This window comes from Hypanus sabinus, chromosome 13 (genome assembly GCF_030144855.1).
Source record: "Hypanus sabinus isolate sHypSab1 chromosome 13, sHypSab1.hap1, whole genome shotgun sequence".
NCBI lineage: Eukaryota > Metazoa > Chordata > Chondrichthyes > Myliobatiformes > Dasyatidae > Hypanus > Hypanus sabinus.
Genome location: NC_082718.1, coordinates 96,710,846 through 96,735,127, shown reverse-complemented (window position 1 = coordinate 96,735,127; position 24,282 = coordinate 96,710,846). Strand labels below are relative to the sequence as shown.

Here is a 24,282-nt window from a genome sequence, read left to right as displayed (position 1 = left end):
CAACCAGTTGACTTTTGATAATAGTGAGTAATAAGCATTGGCAGAAGCATTTTCACTTACATTGCATTTTGTACAAATTGCTGGTTTCCTTCTTGGAAAGGAGATTAGAGTGGGCATCCTTTCTTTGATTTACTCTGTGGACAAATAACGATCGAAACCACCCTTTGTCAGTTTTCTCTTCTTTACTACTTGCCCTGTAAAAGCAAGAAAAATAAATAAATCAAACGTGTGTTCACATACTAGGAATGGTCAAGCCTAATTGTGGAGTGATTTTGCCCAGGGGCCAGTGTCTCTCTCCCCCTATTCCTTCATGCCCTGACTAATCAAGAATCTATCAGCCTCTGACACATCGAAGTGGAAAATATTTCAGCTTCTTTGTGCAAATGAAGCACGGTATTCCACGCATTACTTAGTAACAGGGCTATTTCCAGGCTGCGGCTGAATCAAAACAGAGGCACAGCAATGACAAATCACACAGATGCACATTAATCCTCCCTCTTCAAAGCTACCCTTTGATGAGTATCAGATGGCCATCTTAAATAGGCCTTGGCTGTCACTTGCAAGATAGCCTACCAAGGACTGTAGCTTTCCTTTATCATTGAAAGGTCCTTTAATGTAATAAAATAGAATTTTGCAAAACCCAAAAGAAATATAAACTTTCAAGTGAGTGCAAGCTTTGGTTCTAAGAGTTCGGGTATCTAGTGAAGAATCTGGCAGCTGATGGGCATCAGAAATTCACTATGTAGTTTTCAGGACACAGTAGGATTAAAGCAAATCAAGTTTTTAGTTATTTTTGGATTGTTTGGAAAATGTATCTGAACTTTATAATAATGCATCTGCAAAAATAATTATTGTGATATTTAAGGAAAAGATGGCAGAATATCTACCAATTTGGTGATATTTAATAATACTAAGAAATTGCTGTCCACTGGTGAACTTGCCATATTTTCCATGGTAAAGGAAAACAAAATGTGCTAAATTCTGTTTCAGTCTTTCCTGAATTCACCATATCATCATTGATATAATCAGAACAAAGGCTTCAAAGATAACAAAAACATAAATTAGATAGCGATAATCTAGTCTGATTTTGAATGCGGAGATAATCTGAATAAAAAAAGACCAAGATATAGGAGCAGAATTAGGCCATTTGGCATATCGAGTCTGCTCTGCCATTTCATCATGGTTGATCCATTTTCCCTCTCAGCCCCACTCTCCTGCCTTCTCCCCTTATTCCTTCATGCCCTAACTAATCAAGAACCTATCAATCTCTGACTTAAATTAATCTAAAGACTTGGCCTCAACAGCTGCCTGTGGTAATGAACTCCACAGATTCACCAGTCTTTGGCTAAAGAAATTTCCTCATCTCCGTTCTAAAACCACACCCCTTTATTCTGAGGCTGTGCACTCAGGTCCTAGACTCTCCCCCTCCCCCCCATAGGAAACATCCTCTCCACATCCACTCTATCAAGGCCTTTCACCATTCCATAGGGTTCAGTGAGGTCATCCTCATTCTTCTGAATTCCAGTGAATACGGGCACAGAGCTAACAATTGCTCTTCATATGACAACTTTCAATCCCAGAAAAATTTATTAAATGGTTCCGTGTTAACGTATTTGATGCATCAACTAAAAAGAGAATATTTATCAAATAATTTGACTTAAAAACTATTTAATCAGAAAAGCAAAAATACAAGTCTTGACCTTTACACCGCAGTGTTTGCATTACAATATTTTTTCTATAAACCACATTGTAAATATTGTCATAGTTCACACAACAAAGTTGTGTTGCTATTAATCAAGTAGTTATTATAACTTAATACTAAAACCAACCAAAGCAATGAAATATTCTACTAAAAATATGTCTATCCTTGAAATTTCTATTACTTCTTCAACATTAATGTCTGCTCACAGGCACAATTGAAAATGCAGTCTAGGAAATGATTACAGTCTAAAATGTGGCATTAAAGTTTTGAGAATATATATATATACCCTGGCATATGCTTATTATTATGTTCATCTAATTGTTATCTTAATGTTAAGAGATTGAGATATTTTATCCTAATATTGGAAAGATTTCAGAAGCAAAGTATTTTTGAACAAAATTAATGGTTGCTCTCTGCACTCCAATACTTAGCATTAAAAGTGAGTACAGTTTTCAAGTCAAGTTCAAGTTTATTGTCATCTGGACTGTACAACCAAATGAAACAACTTCCACCCCAGACCACAGTGCACCCATAAATACATACATCACACAGAACACATCAAATATTAGCCCAAATAAGTTATTAAATTATAATTCAAAATGCATGTAAGTGCACAGTAAAGATAAACAATAAACATCCATCCTAGTGATGAGACTCAGTCGTGGCAGAAGGCGTAGAGGAAGAAGCTGTTAACCGGTCTTGCGGTCCTAGTCCTGATGCTCCTGTACCTCCTTCCTGATGGTAGTGAGTGAAGGAGGTAGTGGGATGGGTGGTAGGGATCCTCAACAACACTTCGAGCTCCTTGTACACCACGCTCCCAGTAAATGTCAGAAATAGGGGACAGGGAGAAATACTCTTTGGAAAAAAATCAGCAAACACATGTTAAGAATTAGACAAGTTTACTTTTAACATTTCTTTATTATTATCAGAGTAAAACCTTGGGACCTAATAACATTGATTATTAACAGATATGGAGCTGAAGTCACTCAAGTGCAAAAGCCAACTAAATTCTGTCAACAAGCCACAACATACTCGGATCACAAGTGCTTCAGCAAAAACAGCTTTTTATCAGAACCCATAGCTCACTGGAACTGCTTGTCTACATGCAAGCAATTAATTCAATCATTCTCCAAACATCTTTTCTCTAAAGAAGAGTCTCCAAGGATTTGAAAGTATATAGATCACACACTTTAGCTATGCTAGTTGGTTGTGATCTTAGCCTAGTTATATCAACTATTACCACAGAAACACACATGGAATTTCAAACTAATGATTATGGATTAAATGGCAACCCCCTCTCATTTCAGAAATGTTTAACATTAATGTCTGAAATCAGGATACATTTTCACTTTAATGAACTTTGGTGCCACAAAAAAAACCTAGTTTTTGAACCAAAACTCCAGTTACATGTGAATGCCTAACCAGTTCGAAACAATGAAGAGAATGTGTTTATTTCAACAATACCTTTCTTTGTTTTGAACATCTTTGAAAAGTAATCAGTTTTCATCGCCAAATAATCATAAAACCCCAAAATAGTAAACGATAAAATGTCTAAGCACCACCATAATTACACCAACTTAAATAAATCGAGAAAGTCAGAGAACCCCGACTCACATGCATAAAACTAAGTTCCCACTGGCAGGCTACTAAGTAAATGCGCCTGGCTTTGGGAGAATCTGGCCACAACCGTGACAGTGTATCGAAGTACCAACTTTAATTGATTACATTTACTCCGGTGTTCTGAAACGGAATGGCAGCGACATTTTATCTGAAGAGGACACACAAGGAAGCGGGCGACAGTGATTCGGACCTGTCCCGCACGGTCCTCCGGCAATGGACAGGTAACATGGGCAAGTCGGGGGGACCCAGGCCACACAGCTCCACACTACCTGGTGAAAGTCAGCGCCACCGAGCTCCGCGTTAACAACGTCGGCGATTTCCATATCCGAGCAGGCCACATCGCCGCCATCTTCCTGTCTTTCTGGTGGAAAGGTCGGCGTTTGTGTGTGTGGTGTTTTTTTTGCCAAGGTCTGCCAAAGTCCTCTCGGCGAACGTCGTTCAGCAGGGAACGTGAGCGCCACAGCTGTGCTCATAGGCAGGAAATGGGAAATGCTCCGCTCCTGTTCCCGTCTAACGATCGCTAGAGGTATAATGCTGTGTGATGCTTGATTTGTTTTGAAACCCAATCGTTTAATCCCTACTGCATGCTTTTCAAACCCATCTTAACGCTTTTTGAATCTATTAACGTAAATTTCAAGTATGCGTTTCTGTGAATGTTGAAATAGGAACAATTGTGGTGTTTGATATTGGGCCAGATTTTTTTTTCATGATGTGATAATGGTGCTCAGTGCGATTGAATAGGGCACACAACTTCAGATGCACATTAAATTGAAAAAAATGCTTCTTGATTTGTGGAGAAACTGGATATTGCTATCAAAATGACGATGGGATTCTCTTAATGTTTGAATGCAAAGATTTGTCTCCATCTTGCATTTCCTTCATGAAAGGGTGGTAAAGGGGTTTACTTTGCTGCTGCTGTTGCCGTTTCTTGTGCTGCTCAGCTCCACATCGTGGGCATGCCATGTTGGCACCTGAATCTGTGGTGACACTTGCAAGCTGCCTCCAGCACATGGTTGGGTGCTCAGCTGCTTGCCCACATGACACACTTCACTACAAGTTTTGACATGTGTGTGATAAATAAATCTGAATCAATACCAGACTTCTGGCAGGACCACCTGGGAGCAGAGCCCTGCCTTTTCAGGCAGCTCCCTTACTGTGTCTTGATCACCTGGCCGTGGGAGGGCTATCCTCTCTCTCCGACTTTCTCCAATCAGATATCCTTTGCTGCTGTTTTGCTCTCCCCCTCAGTGCATTAACTTGATTACAGTGGTCCTTCACATCTCCACATGGTCTTACTAAACTGGCTTCTTCCTCTTCGGTTTCTATCTTTGCCCCGTGATCTGCTTACTCATTCCTTTTCCGCACCTTCCTCTCCCCTTTCTGGTGTGTCTTTAATTGCCGCTGCCTCTGCAGGCCGTTGCACTAAATCTACTAGCTCCTGACCGGGGTTGGCCCTTACCCTTGGGACCTTCTGACATGGTTTATGACTATTGTCCCAGCTCTTACCCCTGCTTGGGGCTGCTGTCTCTCTGAGCCGTGCTGTCTGTTCTGGAGATCATACCTGTTCCCTGTCCATGTTATTTCTCCTTTTCCTGAGTCTATGACAGCACTTGTCTTACTTAGTGTCTTATCTCCAGACGCATCCTGCCCCTGCCTGGAGCAGCTACACTTTGATTGTTTGTCCATCCTGTTGAATGCAGACGTTCATTGATACTATTGTGTATCTTGTATTGACTGTGATTCCCTGCAAGAAAATGAATCTCAGGGTTGACCTGTACCTACTTTGACAATGCATTTATTTTGAACAAACACTTTATTTTGACCTTAGAAGAAATTGCTAGGCAGACAGAGAAATATTCGAAATCTCCTTATTAAAAACACGTATTTTACATGGCCCCTTGGAGGATTTCTGGCCCATAATCACTCAGGGTGGAGAAGGAATATCTGACCTATTGTGGAACCCATTCAGTGGGAGCATGGATAAATCCTGTGTGAATAGTATAGTGAGCACACCACCTCTTTAACCGCTCCCCCTTCAGAAACAGCCCCACCCATCAGTGGCAGGTCTGCAATCTCCAATTTGGCCTTAACAGCCACCTCAGGGTCCTCAGAATCTGGATGAATTGGGGGATGCCATGAACTCAAGGACTATCTAAAAGGGAAAAGAAGACCATTTTCACAATTTCTGCTAATTGACTACTTAAGCTGTGAAAAATCTCTCATTTCAAGTGCAAAGTCTAATTGTTGGAAATATTAAAAATCACTTTTAAAAAGGTAACTTTCTGTTTCTTCTTTCTCCCTTGATGTGTTTTCCCCTTTCTTTGCTAATGTACCTGATTAGACAGTGAATTCACCTACTCTAATGTTTTTCTGTCTCAAGTAAAGAGAAATCAAGGAAGTAAAAACAAAACACTTTATGAACTTTCCAGCAATGAGAATGTACTTGAGATGGTTGTCATTTTAAAAAAAGTATTTACTCTTGAAATGCACAGATGTGCACAGGGGTCAGTGTGGACATAGTCGAGGATTACAAATACCTGGGGATACGAATTGATAATAAACTGGACTGGTCAAAGAACACTGAGGCTGTCTACAAGAAGGGTCAGAGCCGTCTCTATTTCCTGAGGAGACTGAGGTCCTTTAACATCTGCCGGACGATGCTGAGGATGTTCTACGAGGCTGTGGTGGCCAGTGTTATCGTGTTTGCTGTTGTGTGCTGGGGCAGCAGGCTGAGGGTAGCAGACACCAACAAAATCAGCAAACTCATTCGTAAGGCCAGTGATGTTGTGGGGGTGGAATTGGACTCTCTGACAGTGGTGTCTGAAAAGAGGATGCTGTCCAAGTTGCATGCCATCTTGGACAATGACTCCTATCCACTCCATAATGTACTGGTTAGGCACAGGAGTACATTCAGCCAGAGGCTCATTCCACCGAGATGCAACACTGAGTGTCATAGGAAGTCATTCCTGCCTGTGACCATCAAACTTTACAACTCCTCCCTCGGAATGTCAGACACCCTGAGCCAATAGGCTGGTCCTGGACTTATTTTCACTTGGCATGATTAACTTATTATTATTTAATTATTTATGGTTTTATATTGCTATATTTCTACACTATTCTTGGTTGGTGCGGCTGTAACGAAACCCAATTTCCCGCGGGATCAATAAAGTATGTCTGTCTGTCTGTTAAACAGCCACGATGAGATTAATGTATGGCTATTGTGCAAGTACACCAACCATCTACCTTGATAGTGCCAAGATGCTATTTCTGCCAAACAACTGGTAGTAATTTAACTTTAATTTTATTTATATTTAACTGAACTCTGTCATTTACCCAAGGCTGATTTACTCTTTATTCAAGTATGTGGCCCCAACTTGAAATTCAGGTCAGTTGCCTTGTCTGTAATTAAGAATGACTTAATTCTGCTCTTGTGACAGCTCACCTGTTGCCAAAACCTTCCTCTAGTTGCTTTGAGGTGGATAAATCAAAGCACAGTAGGGTGGGATGAATCTTTCTCCCATCTACAAACTTGAGTTTTATCAGAATATTGTTTTCTAAATCTTTACATGCATTGCGCTACATTTACCGATTACAATTGTCCTGATCTTGGTTTCAATTTAATGACATCTTGATTTTTAAATTCTCAGTTTTGTTTTAAAATCTCCCCATTTTTTTAATTACATCCCCTTCCTCTAATCTTCAGCAGTCCTACAATATCTTGAGGTATCTATGATTGTCCATTTCTGGTCTTTTCATATTCCCAAACTAAGGAGAGGGAGAGAGATGTACATGATGAAAATGAGACCAGCACTTGTGTAAAACTTGGAACACGGCATTAGTTTTGCCGCCAGAGTCCTTCCTGAAGAAGGAGAGAATAGTCCTTAATTCGGCAGTGGAGATATCAGGGCACCATCTTTTTGACGGTGTTCCCATAGCAAGCTATTCTTGTTTTTACAAGGCCGAGTTGCTAGCTTGACGCTCAACCTGAACTTGGATTTGAACTCAGGAACCTTTGCTTCGGAGTCCGGCGCTGATATCATTGCACCACCAAGCAGGACAATGTCCTTCCTGTTGTCATCTTTTAATCTTCCATCTCCAATACATGCTTATCTGGATCTTTCTGTCTCCACCTGAGGGAACAAGTTAGTGACTGTTGAGCAAACTCACTGGAGAGACACTGAAGCTAATGGATACAGAAGTGTTGTATTCAACAAAATGAGACTCTCTCAGAAGCAGAGGCTTCCTGATCCAATATTACATGGCATTTTTCAATGCTAAAGGTCAAGGTAACAGCAGGACAATTCTATAGTTACAATGTATCTACAGAGCTTCCTTTGAATTACACACACTTACTTCTTCGCACCCACACACAAAATAAATGATAATCAGCATTGTCTGGTTTGCAATCAACTCCAGTCGACAGCTCTGGAAAACTATTGTTCAGAGCTGCATTTTAAATTCTATCTACATTCCGCATTCTGGTCTGAAGATTGGTTGCTGGTGAAGTAAATATTTGCTATATATCCTAACTCCAGAATACGCCCCAACAGTAACAAACACCAGTTATGTTGGTATATATGTATACTTTCTACCCCCACAAAAATAATTGTGAACATTACCCACCCAGCAAAACCTTTTCCCAAAACCTGGGATATTAAAACAAAAGCTTTATGCAATCTTGGAAAGTTTTCCACACAGGCAGTTAACCTGATCAACCATTCTAGTTACCCCCCACCACCTTTATTTATTACCCCCCACCCTCACTGCACTGTAAACACTTTAGACCACTTTTTATAATGCTGTTTTAATGTAAACATTTATACAGTGTTGTTAAGAAGCCGTATGGTGTGTTGGCCTTCGTCAACCATGGGATTGAGTTCAAGAGCCATGAGGTAATGTGACAGCAATATAAGACCTTGGTCAGACCCCACTTGGAGTACTGTGTTCAGTACAGAAAGGATGTGGATACTATTGAGAGAGTGCAGAGGACATTTACAAGGATGTTGCCTATGTTGGAGGGCATAGCTTATGAGAATATGTTGAGTGAACTTGGCCTTTTCTCCTTGGAGCGACAAGGATGAGAGGTAACCTGATAGAGGTGTACAAGGTGACAAGGGGCATTGATCGTGTGGATGGTCAGAGGCTTTTTTCCAGGGCTGAAATGGCAAACACAAGGGGGCATAGTTTTAAGGTGCTTGGAAATAACTACTGAGGGGATGTCAGGGGTAAGTTTTTCACACAGAGAGTGGTTGGTGTGTGGAGTGTGATGGAAGTGGATACTATAGGGTCTTTTAAGAGCCTTTTAATTAGGTACATGGAGCTTAGAAAAATAGAGCGCTATACGCTAGGGAAATTCTAGGCAATTTCTAGAGTAGGTTACATTGTTGGCACAATATTGTGAGCCCAAGGGCCTATAATGTTCTGTATATTTCAATGTTTACATTATAAATACATGTTGCTACTGATGTACATTTTATTCCACATCTGTACTTCTAACTTCATTTTTATGTAATTATTTTTTCTGTATAATTGTCTATTTTTTTTTGTTGCATGTCTCACCACACACCAGAGGAAATCCCTAATGCTTAAAAAATGTATATGGTGAATAAAGTTGACCTTCTAACCTTTCTGCTCCTGTGTGTAAGTTTGGGGAACAGCCCCTCCTCTTCCGTCTAGCTATACTTCTGGGCTCAACATCAAATTCAATGATTTCTGTTAACTGGCTTTTGTTAGGGAATGGGAACCAGTCTTCAGGAAGTAAGACCTGGACACAATTTAAGGTGGCATTCTGATCTTCACCTTCCCTACGTAGTTCCAATGGGACAATAGATGATTGCTCCTGCTCTCAGCACACGGCAAAAGGTGTATCTCTGCCACTTAGTGCATAAGTCAAGTAGGGCGTTTCGTCTCATAACCTTTTGGGTGGTTGTATAATCATGGAGCCATCTTTCAGCACAAATAAAAGAGAAATACTTTAGGTTGGATGGCGGAGTGGTGATGTGCCTCTACCAAAGGAGGTGTGAGGCGCTCCTTCCCTCTACTAGGCTGCAGGTCTCCCTTGGGCAAGGTGTAGCATCAGCTTAGCCCCCCCCCCCCCCCCAATCAGAGTCATGTGAATCCATGGGAGCTTGTGGAGGATGGGCCAATGAGCTGCCGGTTCATATCCCAGGTCCTGGTTATGCGACCACTGACGCCAGGCAGACAATCTCTGAAGAGTATTGGTAATGCTGGAAGTCACCCGTCTTGTGAAGACACTGCCCAGGAGGCAATGGCAAACCACTTCTGTAGGAAAATTCGCCAAGAACAGTCATGGTCATGGAAAGACCTCGATCACTTGCGCCATATGACATGGCACATCAAATTTTAGCTCAAGGAAAGCCAAGTTACTTTTATTGTCATTTCGACCATAACTGCTGGTACAGTACATAGTAAAAATAAGACAACGTTTTTCAGGACCATGGTATTACATGACACTAATACAAAAACTAGAACAGTGCCATCGGGCTTTTTGGAACGGACCCCAGAATTGAATATTCAAAGGGGTTCTGCTAGTTGGGATGTGCTGCCATTGTAAATAAATAATTCTGTAAACCTACCTGACTACATCCCAAATGATCCTATCAAGTAGCAATTGAAACTGTAGTTAATCGTTTATGTTGAAATTGTGTCAGGAGATTGAGATTATCTTCGATTCACCTGGACTCTTTGTCTCCTGTGGGTTTGCTGTGTAAATAAAGACTTTTATGTTTCCCAGTTACAGTTTCTGTGTGTCCGTGTTGTTCAGTTTTAGTCAGTCACAACAGCTTTCTCTTTGTATCAAAATCCAGTTAGTTCAGTTGCAGGTTATCCATCGGTAATATTAATTCATGTTTTCCTCTCTCCACTAAGGCTGTCTAGTGTGCCATAAGACCATAAGACATAGGAGCAGAATTAGCCCATTCGACCTACTGAGTCTGCCATCATCATGGCTGATCCACTTCCATCTTAACCCCATTTCCTGCCTTCTCCCCATAACCTTTCACGTCCTGACTAACCAAGGACTTATCACCCTCTGCCTTAAATGCACACAGTGACCTGGCCTCCAAAGCAGCTCGCGGCAATGAATTGCACAGATTTACTACCCTCAGGCTAAAGGAATTCCTCCTCGTCACTAATCTAAATGTATGTCCCTCTAATTTGAGGCGGTGACCTCTGGTTCTGGACTCCCTAATAAAAGGAAGCATCCTCTTAACATCCACTCTATCAATGAGAACCCCTCATTCTTCTAAACAGCAATGAATAAAGGCCCAGAGTCTTCATTCGCTGCTCATATGATAACCCTTTCACTCCTGGAATCGTTCTCATGGACCTCCTCCATGCTCCCTCCAATGTCAGCACATCCTTTCTTAAGCTAGTGTGTTGAAATAACTATTAAGTTTAGATTTGGAAGTTTCTGATCTTAACTACCCAACTAAGTAGTTTGTTCCATGTGTCAACAACCCACTGAGTAAAGAAATGCTTCCTGATATTAGTCTGAAATCTCTCTTTAACCAGTCTCCACCTATGGCCCTGAGTCCTTGTTGATGGATTAATTTAAAGTAGCAGCGGCCATCCACCTTATTTGTGCCCTTAATGATTTTGAACATGTCTGACATGTCTCCTCTCATACTATGTATACTTAGGCTAAAAAGATTTAATTCTTTCAGTTTAGTCCTCTTGAAATGTATGCTAATATTGCATTCGCCTTCCTCCCTACTGATCAGCCTGCAAATTAAACTTTAGGGAATCCTGCACAAGGACACTAAAGTCCCTTTGCACCTTGGAGTTTCGTGTTTTCACCCTGTTTAGGAAACAGTCTATGCTTTTATTTTTTCTCTACCGAAGTGCATGATCGTGTAATCCTAACATTGTATTCCATCTGCCACATCGTTGCCCATTCTCCTAATCTGCCTAAATCCTCCTGCAGCCTGTCTGCTTCGTCAACATTATCTGTCCCTCCGTCTATCTTCGTGTTGTCTGCAAACTTCGCCACAAAGTCATCAATTTCATCATCCAGTCATATCCAACAACTCTAATCTGCTCTCTTGTATTTTGCATCTTCCTTTTTTTTCTAGAGCTGCTCTTATTAATCTGTCAACCAGATGGTGTCATGAAGAGTTTCACACCAATGACAATCCTGGCTTCTCCTTATCAGGTATATTACACACAATTGTTGAGCCACTGTGCCTTTCCCTCCAAAATCTTGCTTTTATTTGTCCCCAAAATCAAGCTTCAAGGAATCTTGTAAATTCATGCACGAAAATGAATCTTAACCAGTATATGCACCGTTCCCTCTAAGCTGTGCAAGCGCGCGTCCGTACGGTAACTGAAATGTTCTGAGGCGCGGAACCTCTGTTGCTGCGCAGCTGGAGTTTTCTTTTATATAACCACAATATAATTTTGAAATTATGCTAATATAATTTTGAAATCTATGATAATATAATTGTGAAGTACCATGTAATTATGTAACCAGAAATTTTCTAAATAATAAATATACCACAACCTTTGAAACATTTTAGGGCTTCAACATTTTCACATTGTCAGTGTTTCAAATTACCACACTGTTACAATTTGTAACAGTAAAAACAGAGTGGAAATCCGTAACTCACTGTTAATGAATTGCTGGTCTGCTGAATGCCGATGCCATGTAAAGTATTAAAATTTATGAAATGTGAAAGATTTTCTTTGTTATCCCTTCAATTAATAAATAAAATCGAAAGTAGGTGATTTTTTTTTCAATTTTCATTCTAAATATTCAGAGCATGCATATTATAAAACAAATTTTTAAAGAGCTCTGCAGCTTTCAGGCCATTTAAAAAAAGTTACTGCTCAGAGCAATGGCTGGTCTGGCTGCTGCGAAAAAAATTAGAGGGAACATTGAGGATATATGCTGTACTTGGATAATAAATATACTTTGAACTTCAAGACAGTAAGCCTTGCTTCTTTATCTCTGCATTTTTTGGGTAGATTCTTATAAAGGCTCCATTTCATTTGGACCGCGTGAAGCTGCTTTCTTTACCAAGAAAGCAAATGGGTTATTCTATTTCCATGATCTTCTTTCTTAAGAGTATTTGAAATTCTCAAATTCCCAACAGTTTTTTTTCCCACTGTCTCATTTCTAGAAAAGTTGCATTCTGGAATAAACATAGACTACTGACACCAATATGAGTGGATTGAATCAAACCCAAAGATTTTTTTTTATACACCTGTACTGACTAATACTAACTTGCAGATAGTTGAGCTTCAAATGTTGCAATTAGGGCCAGTATGAATAGAGATCTCACTGAAAAGTTGTATTCTGATAACTTGTTTATTCCATCTGACATAAATGCTTTTTTGTCTCCCTTTGAAAAAGACAGAACATATCAGAGACATTTCCCATTGTCTGGAAGTTTATACGATGTGCAAAAGTTTAAAAACAATCAGACATTCTTTAGAATCCTACCTTATCATATAAGACAACATTCTAATCACTTAGGTTAATAGTTTATAAGATAGCACTAAATTCCTTCCAGGACAGATAACCCTAGACATCAAGTTCCAAAGAAATCCCAGGAAGAGGCATTCAGCTGAGTTTTTAGCTTTACTCCCTAGTGTCCCCACATAAATAAATTTTGAGATTTCAAGCTCAAAATGCACCTGTGCTCTTCTTCCCACTTCTTTTGCCAGCAGGTTTCACCCCAAATGGTGATCCCGTATTCTCATGTTCACGACTTCTGAACCATTTGGACGTCTTCCTCTTCATCTCCGTAACTATTTAGTGAAAATTGTTGCTGTGTCAATGTCCGCTCACTCACTGAAATCTAACTCTCTCTGACAGAGTTGCAACATTCTGTTTAGTAGGAATAACACCAACGTCTGATTTAATCCACTTCGCAAGGTGGTTCGTTGGTGTTTGGAGAACAGACCACTATTTTAGAGACATTAAATGTCAATGCTCTTACAACTCCCTATGCCTCCTTCTCGACTATGTAAACATTGTCTGTTGGGGCCCATTGTTTCACAGCTAGTTATCAATGTTCCTTCTCTTGGAGACTTCCCCTAACCTCATAGTCTCGCAAACAGACAAAATCCCCATGCGGCCTCCACATCGGTGAGAGCAATCAAAAATTTGGGGATCACTCCATCGAGCACCTCGGCTCCATCCGCCACAAGCAGGACTTCCCGGTGGGCAAACATCTTAATTCCGATTCCCGTTCCCATTCTGACGTGTTGATCCATGGCTGCCTCTTGTGCCAAGATGAGGCCACCCACAGGGTGGAAGAGCAGTACCTGATATTCCACCTGGGTAGCCTCCACACTAATGGCGTGAATATCAACTTCTCCTTCCGGTAAACATGTCTTCTCCCCCCCCCACCTTCTATTCCTCATTTTAACCTTTCATTCTTCTCACCTGCCTATTACTTCCCTTGGGTTCCCTCCTCCTTCCCTTTCTCTTATGGTCCACTATCCTCTGCAATCAGATTCCTTCTTCTCCAGATCTTGGCCTTTCCAGTCCACCTGGTTTCACCTATAACCTTCCAGCTAGTGTCCTTCCCCTCCCCCCACCTTTTTACTCCGGCATTTCCTCTTTCTCAGTCGTGAAGAAGGTTCTTGGCCTGAAATGCCGCCAATCTATTCAATTCCATACAGTAGATGCTGTCCGACCTCCTGAGTTCCTCCAGCATTTTGTGTGTGTGTGTGTTGCTTTGGATTTCCAGCAGTCTTTCCAGTGTTTAATTAATTTTCCTTAAACGGAACTACCCTGAAATGCTCATCATTTCTGTGAATGGACTTCACCTCTTCCTATCTTAGCCCCTCATCTGTGACACCGTTTTTCTCTTTTGCCATCTATTTCTACAATAGTTCTGCTGCTCAACACATGTTAACAGGTTCCTCTTTCTGGGCCTCAATTGACTCATTTTCACCACAGATGCCCAATCAGTCCGAACTTTTCCCTCAGCGAATAGAGGTCTTGGCATACCTGCTAACCACCGGCTTCCATTTCTTGCCTGGCAATTGCTTCCACATTGAACAGCTTTCCTTTGACACCATTTATTTCCACTGAGTGTCATGTGAAATGGGATAGGTCCAATCTATGAAAAGAAGAACAAAATTCTAAATATTGTCAGCAAAAGAGGAACAGTTTGAAAAAAGCATTATGCAGCAAGTAGTGAGAAATTGTAGAGATTTGTATATCCTTGCACAAGTGGAACTACATGGATACTTTAAGGTAATGTTATTTATTCCTAGAGGGAATTAAAGAGAAATGCAGGTAGGTTATGGTTGGGTTGTATTGCGCATTAGTGAAACAATGAGCTGGAAAACTACAATATTCGTCATTTTGTTTAAGAAAGGATACAATGCAGTGGAAATAGCTCAGACCAGATTACTGAATGGTCAGATATGACAGATGTTTCCGGAATGTGAATACAAAAATGGTCTGCTTTCTGCAAATGTCACTTCTCTCTGGTGCCACCTCATTTTACTTTTTGTGTGTTACCTGCCGTATATGCACACAATGCTGCTGAAAGCAAGATTTTAATTGCACCTGTACCTCACTGTACCTGCACGCCTGACTTGCAAAGACGCCTGAGTGTATGTTTGTATCTGCTGGAATTTGAAGAATGAGAGGATAGCTGATTAAAACACAAGATTCTTAGAGAGCTTAAAAGATAGGGTATGGAGGGGATGTATTGTCTTGTGGTAGAATTTGGAACCTCAGTAATGAGGCAGTATTAGTTGTTGCATTATAGTGCGAGTCCCTCTAGGAAAAAAGTTCAAAATCAAAATAAATTTATTATCACAGTACACATGTTATGAATGTACCACAGCTCTGAGGGGCCGAAGGAAGGGTAGCCCCCTCCTTTGTGAGAATCACAAGTTCACTATTGAGTCAGTTCAGGAGGCCCAGGAAATGAGAGAGACGCTTGGAATGTCTTGACCCCTCCGGCGATATAAAGCTATGGGAAATGGCCATTGTCTCTTGGAGACGGACTTGTGTATTACAATACTGTGCTACATGGAAGCCCTCAGGCAAAGTGGGCTGGTTGGGGGAGGGATTGCATCACCCCAACCTGATTGACATCTGAGACCCTGTGAGTCAGGATAAAAGAGGGTCTGTGGGAACAGCCCCTCAGACGCACCGGAAGAAACGCTAGCGATCCCGTAATAGTGGAAGCCGATGGGAGGAGGCCACGTGCGTTTGGTGCCATTTGCCCCAGAACCGGTGGCTTTTACCACGGAAGAACGGCTTTTAGCTAACAATGGGGAAACCAACTCCCAAACGACTCTCAAAGGATTGACATCATAAAAGGACTGGGCAAGTTCTAACCCATCTTTCTCTCAAACCAAAACGCTGCAGCTTGAACAAACTAACAGTGACTTTTATATTTCCATTGGACAATACATTACCCCCTAGACAATGATAGAGCTATTTCTTATTGATTATTATTATACCTGTGCTTTTAGATTTAGTATTGATGACGTATATTACCTGTATGTTTGCATTGATATTATTTTGTGTATTTTTATCAATAAATACTGTTAAAATAGTACCATCAGACTTCAATGGACCTCTCTATCTTTGCTGGTAAGTGACCCAGTTACGGGGTACGTAACACACGACTGTCTCCGTATTCTATCCTGAGATTCATTTTCTTGCAGTGTTCACAGTAATTACAAAGAAAGACAATGAAAAACTGCACATAAAAACAGACAAACAACCAATGTGCAAAAGAGCACATTGTACAAATAGATTCTAGATTGGGTGTTGTGTGATGAACTGGAATTGATTTAGAGAGCTTAAGGTAAAAGAACCCTTGGGGGAAGTGATCATCATATGATTGAATTCACCCTGAAATTTGAGAGGGAGAAGCTAAAGTCAGATGTATCAGTATTACAGTGGAGTAAAGGGAATTACAGAGACATGAAAGAGGAGCTAAACAGAATTGATTGGAAAAGAACATGGCAGGGATGATGACAGAGCAGCAATGTCTGGAATTTCTGGAAGCAATTCAGAAGACACAGGATGTATACATCCCAAAGAGGAAGAAGTATTCTGAAGGCAAGATGACACAACCGTGGCTAACAAGAGAAGTCAAAGCCGACATAAAAGCCAAGGGGAGGGCATATAATAGAGCAAAAATTAGTAGAAAGTTAGGAGATAGGGAAGCTTTTAAATACCAACAGAAGGCATCTAAAAAGTCATTAAGAAAGTAAAAAATGAAATCAAAAGAAAGCTAGCCAATAATATTAAAGAGGATACCAGAAGTTTCTTCAGATACGTAAAGTGCAAAAGAGATGCAAGAGTGGATATCAGACTGCTGGAAAATGATGCTGGAGAGGTAGTAATGATGGAGAAGAAAATGGTGAACAAGCTGAATAAGTATTTTGCATCAGTCTTCATCGTGGAAGACACTGGCAGTATGGTGGTAGTTCCAGTGTCAGGGGTCATAAGGAGTGTGAAGTTACCATTTCTAGAGAGAAGGCTCTTGGGAAACTGAAAGGTCTGAAGGTAGATATGGCACCTGGACTCAGACACAGTTCTGAAAGAGGTGGCTGAAGAGATTGTGGTGGCATAAGTAATGATCTTCCAAGATTTACTAGATTCTGGAATGGTTCTGGAAGACTGGAAAATTGCAAATGTCACTCTGTTCTTGATGAAGAGAGAGAGGCAGAAGAAAGGAAACTATAGGCCAGTTACATACACACAAAATGCTGGTGGAACACAGCAGGCCAGGCAGCATCTATAGGGAGAAGTACTGTCGACATTTCGGGCCAAGACCCTTCGTCAGGACTAACCGAAAGGAAAGATAGTAAGAGATTTGAAAGTATTGGGGGGAGGGGGAAATGCGAATTGATAGGAGAAGACCGGAGGGGGTGGGATGAAGCTAAGAGCTAGAAAGGTGATTGGCGAAAGTGATACAGAGCTGGAGAAGGGAAAGGATCATGGGACGGGAGCCCTGGGGAGAAAGAAAGGAGGGGGGAGAAGCACCAGAGGGAGATTGAGAACAGGCAAACAACTAAATATGTCAGGGATGGGGTAAGAAGGGGAGGAGGGGCATTAACGGAAGTTAGAGAAGTCAATCTTCATGCCATCAGGTTGGAGGCTACCCAGCCGGTATATAAGGTGTTGTTCCTCCAACCTGAGTTTGGATTCATTTTGACAGTAGAGGAGGCCATGGATAGACATATCAGAATGGGAACGGGACGTGGAATTAAAATATGTGGCCACTGGGAGATCCTACTTTTTCTGGCGGACAGAGCGTAGGTGTTCAGTGAAATGGTCTCCCAGTCTGCGTCGGGTCTCACCAATATATAAAAGGCCACACCGGGAGCACTGGACGCAGTGTACCACACCAGCCAACTCACAGATGACGTGTCGCCTCACCTGGAAGGATTGTCTGGGGCCCTGAATGGTGGTGAGGAAGGAAGTGTAAGGGCAGGTGTAGCACTTGTTCCGTTTACAAGGATAAGTGCCAGGAGGGAGATCGGTGGGAAGGGATGGAGGGGACGAGTGGACAAGGGAGTCGCGTAGGGAGTGATCCCTGTGAAAAGCGGGGGTGGGGGAGGGAAAGATGTGCTTGGTAGTATAGGCCAGTTAGTCTGACTTCAGTGGTTGAGAAGATGTTGCTAATCTCCTGAATTACCCCAGATTATGGTATGATCCCATCAGAAGACAGAACATGTGCTACCAGCATCCAGGGAGGGAGGGAGGAGAGAGGGAGAGTGGGGGGGGGGGGAAGAGAGAGAGAGAGAGAGAGAGAGAGAGAGAGAATGAATGATGGAACCGATTGCTGAAGATGTGCTCACTAAGAATGTGGCAGCTTTAGAGAGAGTGCAGAGGAGATTTACTAGGACAGCATGCTTTCTGAGGATAGATTGAGCAAGTTGGGGCTTTTCTCTTTGGAGTGAAAGAGGGTGAGAGGTGACTTGATAGGGGTGCCCAAGATGTTAAGAAGCACAGATCCAAAGTACAACAGAAGCCTTTTCCAGAGCAGAAATGGCTAATATGAGAGAGCTTTGTTTTACGGTGATTGGAGGAAAGTATAGCAGGATGTCAGAGTTAAGTTATTCTACACAAAGAGTGGTGGGTGTGTGGAATGCACTGCCAAGGTTGATGGAAGAGGCAGATACATTAGGGACATTTTAGAGACTCTTTGATAAGTACGTGAATGATAGGAAAATGGATGGCTGTGTTGGAGGGAAGGGTTAGATCAATCTTAGAATAGGTTAAAAGGTCAGCACAACATGATGGACTGAAGGGCCTATACTGTGCTCTAATGTTCTATGTTCTAAGGTAGATATGGAAAGGATGTTTCCCTAGCTTAGGAGTGTAGAATGTAGGTCAGTCCACAAACTAAAAGGTAGTACTATTAGTAACAAAATTAAGGGAAATTTCCTCACTCATATGGCAGTGGATCTTAAGAACTCTCTTCCCCAGATAGCTGCCGATGGCTTTAAATATAAAATGGCATGGAGTAATTGGGAAGTTCAACCAATTTCAAAAGTGTAACTTAGAGCATAGAACAGTCAAGTACAGGAGCAAATTCCTTGGCCAGCGATAACTGTGTTGAGCATGTTAAGCAGCATGGTAGCGTAATGGTTAGCACAACGCTTTACAGTACAGGTGACCTGGGTTCAATTCCCACTGCTGCCTGTAAGGAGTTTGTATGTTTGCTCCGCCACTGTATGTGTTTCCTCTGGGTGCTCCCGGTTGGTAGTTTAATTGGTCATTGTAAATTGTCCTGTGATTAGTCTAGGATTAAATCGGGGAACAGCCGGGTGGTGCGGCTCGAGGGTCCTGAAGGACCTATTCTGCACTATAGCTCAATAAGTACAAGATACAGCAATAAACTACCCATGTCTGACTGCAGGACCCTCCATTCCCCACATAGCTATGTCTTGAATGCCACTGTTGTATCTGCTTCCACTAACATCCCTGGCAGCACGTTCAAGGTACTTAGGTACAGTATATAAATGAAAATTTGCATCTCACATCCCCTTTTAAACTTTCCCCCTCTCACCTTAAACCATGACCTCTAGTGTTCAGTATTCCTATTCTGGGACAGAGATTCTGGCTGTCTAGACCACAAGACCATAAGACATAGGAGCAGAATTAGGCCATTCAGCCCATCGAGTCTGCTACACCATTCAATCATGGCTGATCCTGAATCCCACTCAACCCATACACCTGCCTTCTCTCCATATCCTCTGATGTCCTGACCAATCAGGAAACTATCAGCTTTCACCTTATATATACTCACAAACATGGCTTTCACCAGAGTCTGTGGCAGAGCATTCCACAGATTCACTACTCACTAGCTAAAAAAAATCCTCCTTACCTCTGTTCTGAAAGGTCGCCCATCAACTCTGAGGCTATGCCTATGGTGGATACCCCCACCATAGGAAATTTCCTCTCCACATCCACCCTATCTAGTCCTTTCAACATTCGGTGGGTTACAATGAGATCCCCTCGCATCCTTCTAAATTCCATTGAGTGCAGGCCCAAAGTTGCCAAATGTTTCCAATATGTCAACCCCTTCATTCCCAGAATCATCCTTGTAAACCTCCTCTGGATTCTTTCCAACGATAACACATCCTTTCTGGGATATGGGGCCCAAAACTGTTGACAATTCTCTAAGTGTTGGCTGACCAGTGTCTAATAAAGCATTATCTCCTTGCTTTTATGTTTTATTCCCCTTGAAATAAATTGCATTTGCCCACTCGGAGTCTTGCACAAGGAATCCTAAGCCCCTCTGCACCTCTGATGTTTGAACCTTCTCCCCATTTAGATAATAGTCCGCACTATTGTTCCTTTTACCAAAATGCATTATCATACATTTACCAGTAGTGTTTTCCATCTGCCACTTTTCATTTCCCCATTCTTCCAATCTCTCTAAGTCCTGCTACAATCGCATTGCTTCCTCAGCACTACCATTGGTGAACATTGTGTAAAGTAGCAGTCCCAATACTGACCCCTGAAGAACACCACCCTGAGGCAGCCAACCAGAAAAAGCCCCCTTTATTTCCACTCGCTACCCCCTGCATGTCAGCCATTCCTCTATCCATGGCAGTATCATTCCTGTAACGCCATAGGATTTTATCTTGTTAAGCAGCCTCATGTGTGGCACCTTATCAAATGCCCTCTGAAAATTCAAGTAAATGACATTCACAGCCTCTCATTTGTCCACCCTGCTTGTTACTTCCTTGAAGAACTGTAATAGATTTGTCAGGCAAGATTTTCCTTTACAGAAACCATGTTGACTTTGACTTATTTTATCATTAGTCTCCAGGTACTCCAAAACCTCATCCTTAATAATAGACTCCAACTCTTTCCCAACCACTGCGGTTAGGCTAAATGACCTATAATTTCCTTTCTTTTGCCTTCCTCCCTTCTTTAAGAGTGGAAGTGACATTTGCATCTTCCAGTCCTCTGGGACCACGCCAGAGTCAAGTGATTCTTGAAAGATCATGACCAATGCATCCGTTATCTCTTCAGCAACCACTCTCAGGACTCTGGAATGTCATCCATTTGGTCCAGGTGACTTATCCACCTTAAGACCTTTGAGTTTGTCTGGCACTTTTTCCTTTGTAATAGCAATGGCACTCACTCCTGCTCCCTGACACTCACGGACTTCAGGCACCTAGCTAGTGTCTTCCACAGTTGCAGATTACCCATTAAGTTAATTTGCCATTTTTTTGTCCCCCATTAATATCTCGCCTGCATCATTTTCCAGTGGACAAATATCAACACTCACCTCCATTTTACTCTTTATATACAGTAGCTGAGAAAGCTTTTAGTATCCTGATTTATATGCCCTATCAATGCCTCTGATAATTTAATAAACTTGTGTCATTCAGCCTGCATTCAGCCCCCAACGCCTCAGCGAAAGCAATCCATAACAAGCCATCATCTGGGAATTATTATTTTTATTTAACTTTAAGTATTTAAATTCACAGCTTGTGATGGTAATATTTAAATTATATAGTTTTGAATCAGTTTTTAATCGCATTGCATCACATTTTACTATTTAATCCATTTATAGTGTGCAAAATGCTTAGGCAAACACTCTCTCTATATATGCCTAAGACTTTTGCACAGTACTGTAAATCTAAACAATGCTTAAAATATGAAAAGACTATAATAAATATTTAACCAAATCATCAACCCAATCAGTACACGTTTACCATGTTTTGTTTAATGTCCATGGCATCTGCTTTCCTTCACATTCTGATATTTGGGAGTCAGACCTTACAAACTTATATTCTCTTTCTTTTTTTTAAAAAAAAGGCCTTGGACAGGGTCCTCCTCTCGATATGCTTTCCCATTGCAGTTTGTCTTTTGCCAGTTCCGCTTGCTCATGCTATGAGACAGTAGGTGAAAACTCAATTATATTTCACACTAAACCCACTGAAACGTGACAGTTTAAATATTGGTGCACACAGTAGCATGACTTCAATGGTGAGGCATGCTCCCTCAAAGAGCTGTTATGAACAGTGGAAGATTATTTTGGTTTATGTGATGCAGAAGACATTTAATTTGCTAATAACACTCATGCTGATATGAAGTCAAATGTAATGTGACCGGGTGATATGACCCTAGAGTGTATTGAAGCGACAGGTCCCAATGTTTGGATCGAACCAGATTGAAAAGGTCAGGTTGTCAGGACCAGAGGCAAGGGTCGGGCCAGTTCAGCTCATTGCCCTGCGACATTTACCCTGCTCTGGACTGAACTGGGGCTGTGGCCTTCTCCAGCTGCACTGATGCCTGGCTTCGTGCCTGCGGACTCACTTAATAAAACTTCCGTTCTGAATGCTATTTACTTACTTTCATAGTTTGCACGATTTTTTTTTGTTTCTCTGCACAGTGGGTCTTTTTTAAATGGATTCTTCTGGGTTTCGTTGTTTTCTGACTGCCTCTAAGGAAATGCATATCAAGGTTATATAATGTACTGGATATAGTTTAATAATAAACTTCGAACTTTGAATTCTGTCATTTGGAAGCTGTTCATCCGTGTGAAATTATGTAAGGACTGTTTTTGAATATCTGCCTTTGCATTTTCTGCTTAGGTATAAGGTGACTGAATGCTTGCCTCTGACCCTGTCTCTTGCTGATGTTCTGTGCTCTTTTCTAAAAGAAGGGGTGAAAAGAAAGACAAGAGAGCTTGCTGGTGGCGATCCTAATCGCAGAAGATGTGGATCGAAGTCACTTTCCGGATATTTTTTGTACAACAGCGCCGTCGCCTTTACTCTCTCTCAGGTGGGCAGAAATGGATCGAATGGCACAACTTTAATTGAGAACGGGGTCGGGAAGTGGGTGACCTATCACTCTGACCTGGCCACCAAATAAAGCTACTTAAACAAATCTGATTATTATCAAATTGCTTCTTATGGCGCCAAGTTTCCTAAAGAGATCCTTTTGGGATGTTGTGAAAAGAATATGAAAGGCATTATATAAATTCAAGTTTAAATTCCTTACTTAAAAAATGCAGAATTAGTTCTGGGTGTGGTACAAACAGCCTGCCACTGAGTTCCGTGCCAACATATGGCCAAACCTTGTTGGGTGTCATTGCAGGAAGGATAATGACATATGCCCTTGAGAACTCCAGGGGGACACATACCATTGAAACACCAAAACAAAACATAGCAATCGACAGTCATTATTTAATTGTCTCAATTCCCTGAGCGATGTTTCAACCTTCAGAGTCAGGACTGCAGTGTCTCCACAAACAGTGGAGCTGAAACTGACTTTTTGGATTAGCGACGCACCACTTCTGCTTAATTGATTTCAAAATGCGGAGGTAGCCTAACAGTCTCTAGGTTAAAAGCTATTGGTAGCCATTTTTAAAAGATGCTTCCAGATTGCTTTATGCCACAGTTCCAAGTGCTTCAGAGAGTTTGACCCAGTATCCACAAATCTTTACGAGTAACCACAAGAGGGCAGTCATTGAAAGGAATTAAAGTAGACTCCATTTGAGGATGAAGTTTTCAGTACTAACTTAGTAAAAACACACAACTTCTGACCTGCTGTTCAAAATTGGTCTAGAGAGTACTGCACTTTACTCATTCTGTCCTCGAGTGAAAACCTATTGAGAGGACTTTAAAATATCTGTTTTTGTTTACCTCTTGAAATATGTTGACTAGGCACTCACTTAATATCTTGGCAGAAGCAAAGCACTTTTTTTTCTGAGAACTTGTTCAACAGCACCCATATTGATATTTTCTTTCTGCCTTGATTTGTGCGGCTGTCATGAGGAAATCTGCAGATGCTGGAAATTCAAACAACACACACAAAATGCTGGTGGAACACAGCAGGCCAGGCAGCATCTATAAGGAGAAGCACTGTCAACGTTTCGGGCCGAGACCCTTCGTCAGGACTAACTGAAAGGAGAGATACTAAGAGACTTGAAAGTAGTGGGGGGAGGGGGAAGTGCAAAATGATAGGAGAAGACCAGAGGGGTGGAATGAAGTTAAGAGCTGGAAAGGTGATTGGCGAAAGTGATAAAGAGCTGGAGAAGGGAAAGGATCATGGGACGGGAGGCCTCGGGAGAAAGAAAGGGGAGGGAGGGAAAGCACCAGAGGGAGATGGAGAACAGGCAGGGTGATGGGCAGAGAGAGAGAGAAAAAAAAACCAAACAACTAAATATGTCAGGGATAGGGTAAGAAGGGGAGGAGGGGCATTAATGGAAGTTAGGGAAGTCAATGTTCATGCCATCAGGTTGGAGGCTACCCAGCCAGTATATAAGGTGTTGTTCCTCCAGCCTGAGTGTGGATTCATCTTGACAGTAGATCTCTGAGGATCTTTCCTGGGCCCAGCTTATCACTGCAGTTCTAAAGAAGGCATGACAATGGCTATAATTCATTAGGATTCTGAGGAGATTTGGCATGTCACCAAAGACACTTGCAAATTTCTACAGATGTACCATGGAGACTGTTCATCACCCTCTGGTATGGGGGAG

General features: G+C 41.6%; 1 protein-coding gene and 1 long non-coding RNA gene across 3 annotated transcripts in view; one reads left to right on the top strand and one right to left on the bottom strand.

The window, feature by feature from the left end:
- The window catches only part of nipsnap1 (nipsnap homolog 1 (C. elegans)), a 39,267-nt gene extending 35,535 nt beyond the window's left edge, over positions 1–3,732 (bottom strand). The window contains exons 1-2 of the mRNA XM_059988265.1: positions 3,592–3,732; positions 61–194 (exon numbers count right to left, since the gene is read on the bottom strand). Coding sequence (XP_059844248.1) covers positions 61–194; positions 3,592–3,671 — 214 coding nt within the window. The 5' untranslated portion in view covers positions 3,672–3,732. The remainder of the gene's footprint in view (positions 1–60; positions 195–3,591) is intronic.
- On the top strand, positions 203–22,666 carry LOC132404189 (uncharacterized). Of its 2 annotated transcripts, none has more exons than XR_009515446.1 (3): positions 203–3,543; positions 11,416–11,495; positions 22,465–22,666. It is a non-coding gene; the product is annotated as an uncharacterized LOC132404189 (long non-coding RNA). The 2 variants fall into 2 exon arrangements; XR_009515445.1 differs by having other exon boundaries at positions 22,462–22,666.
- The last annotated feature ends 1,616 nt before the right edge of the window (positions 22,667–24,282 follow it).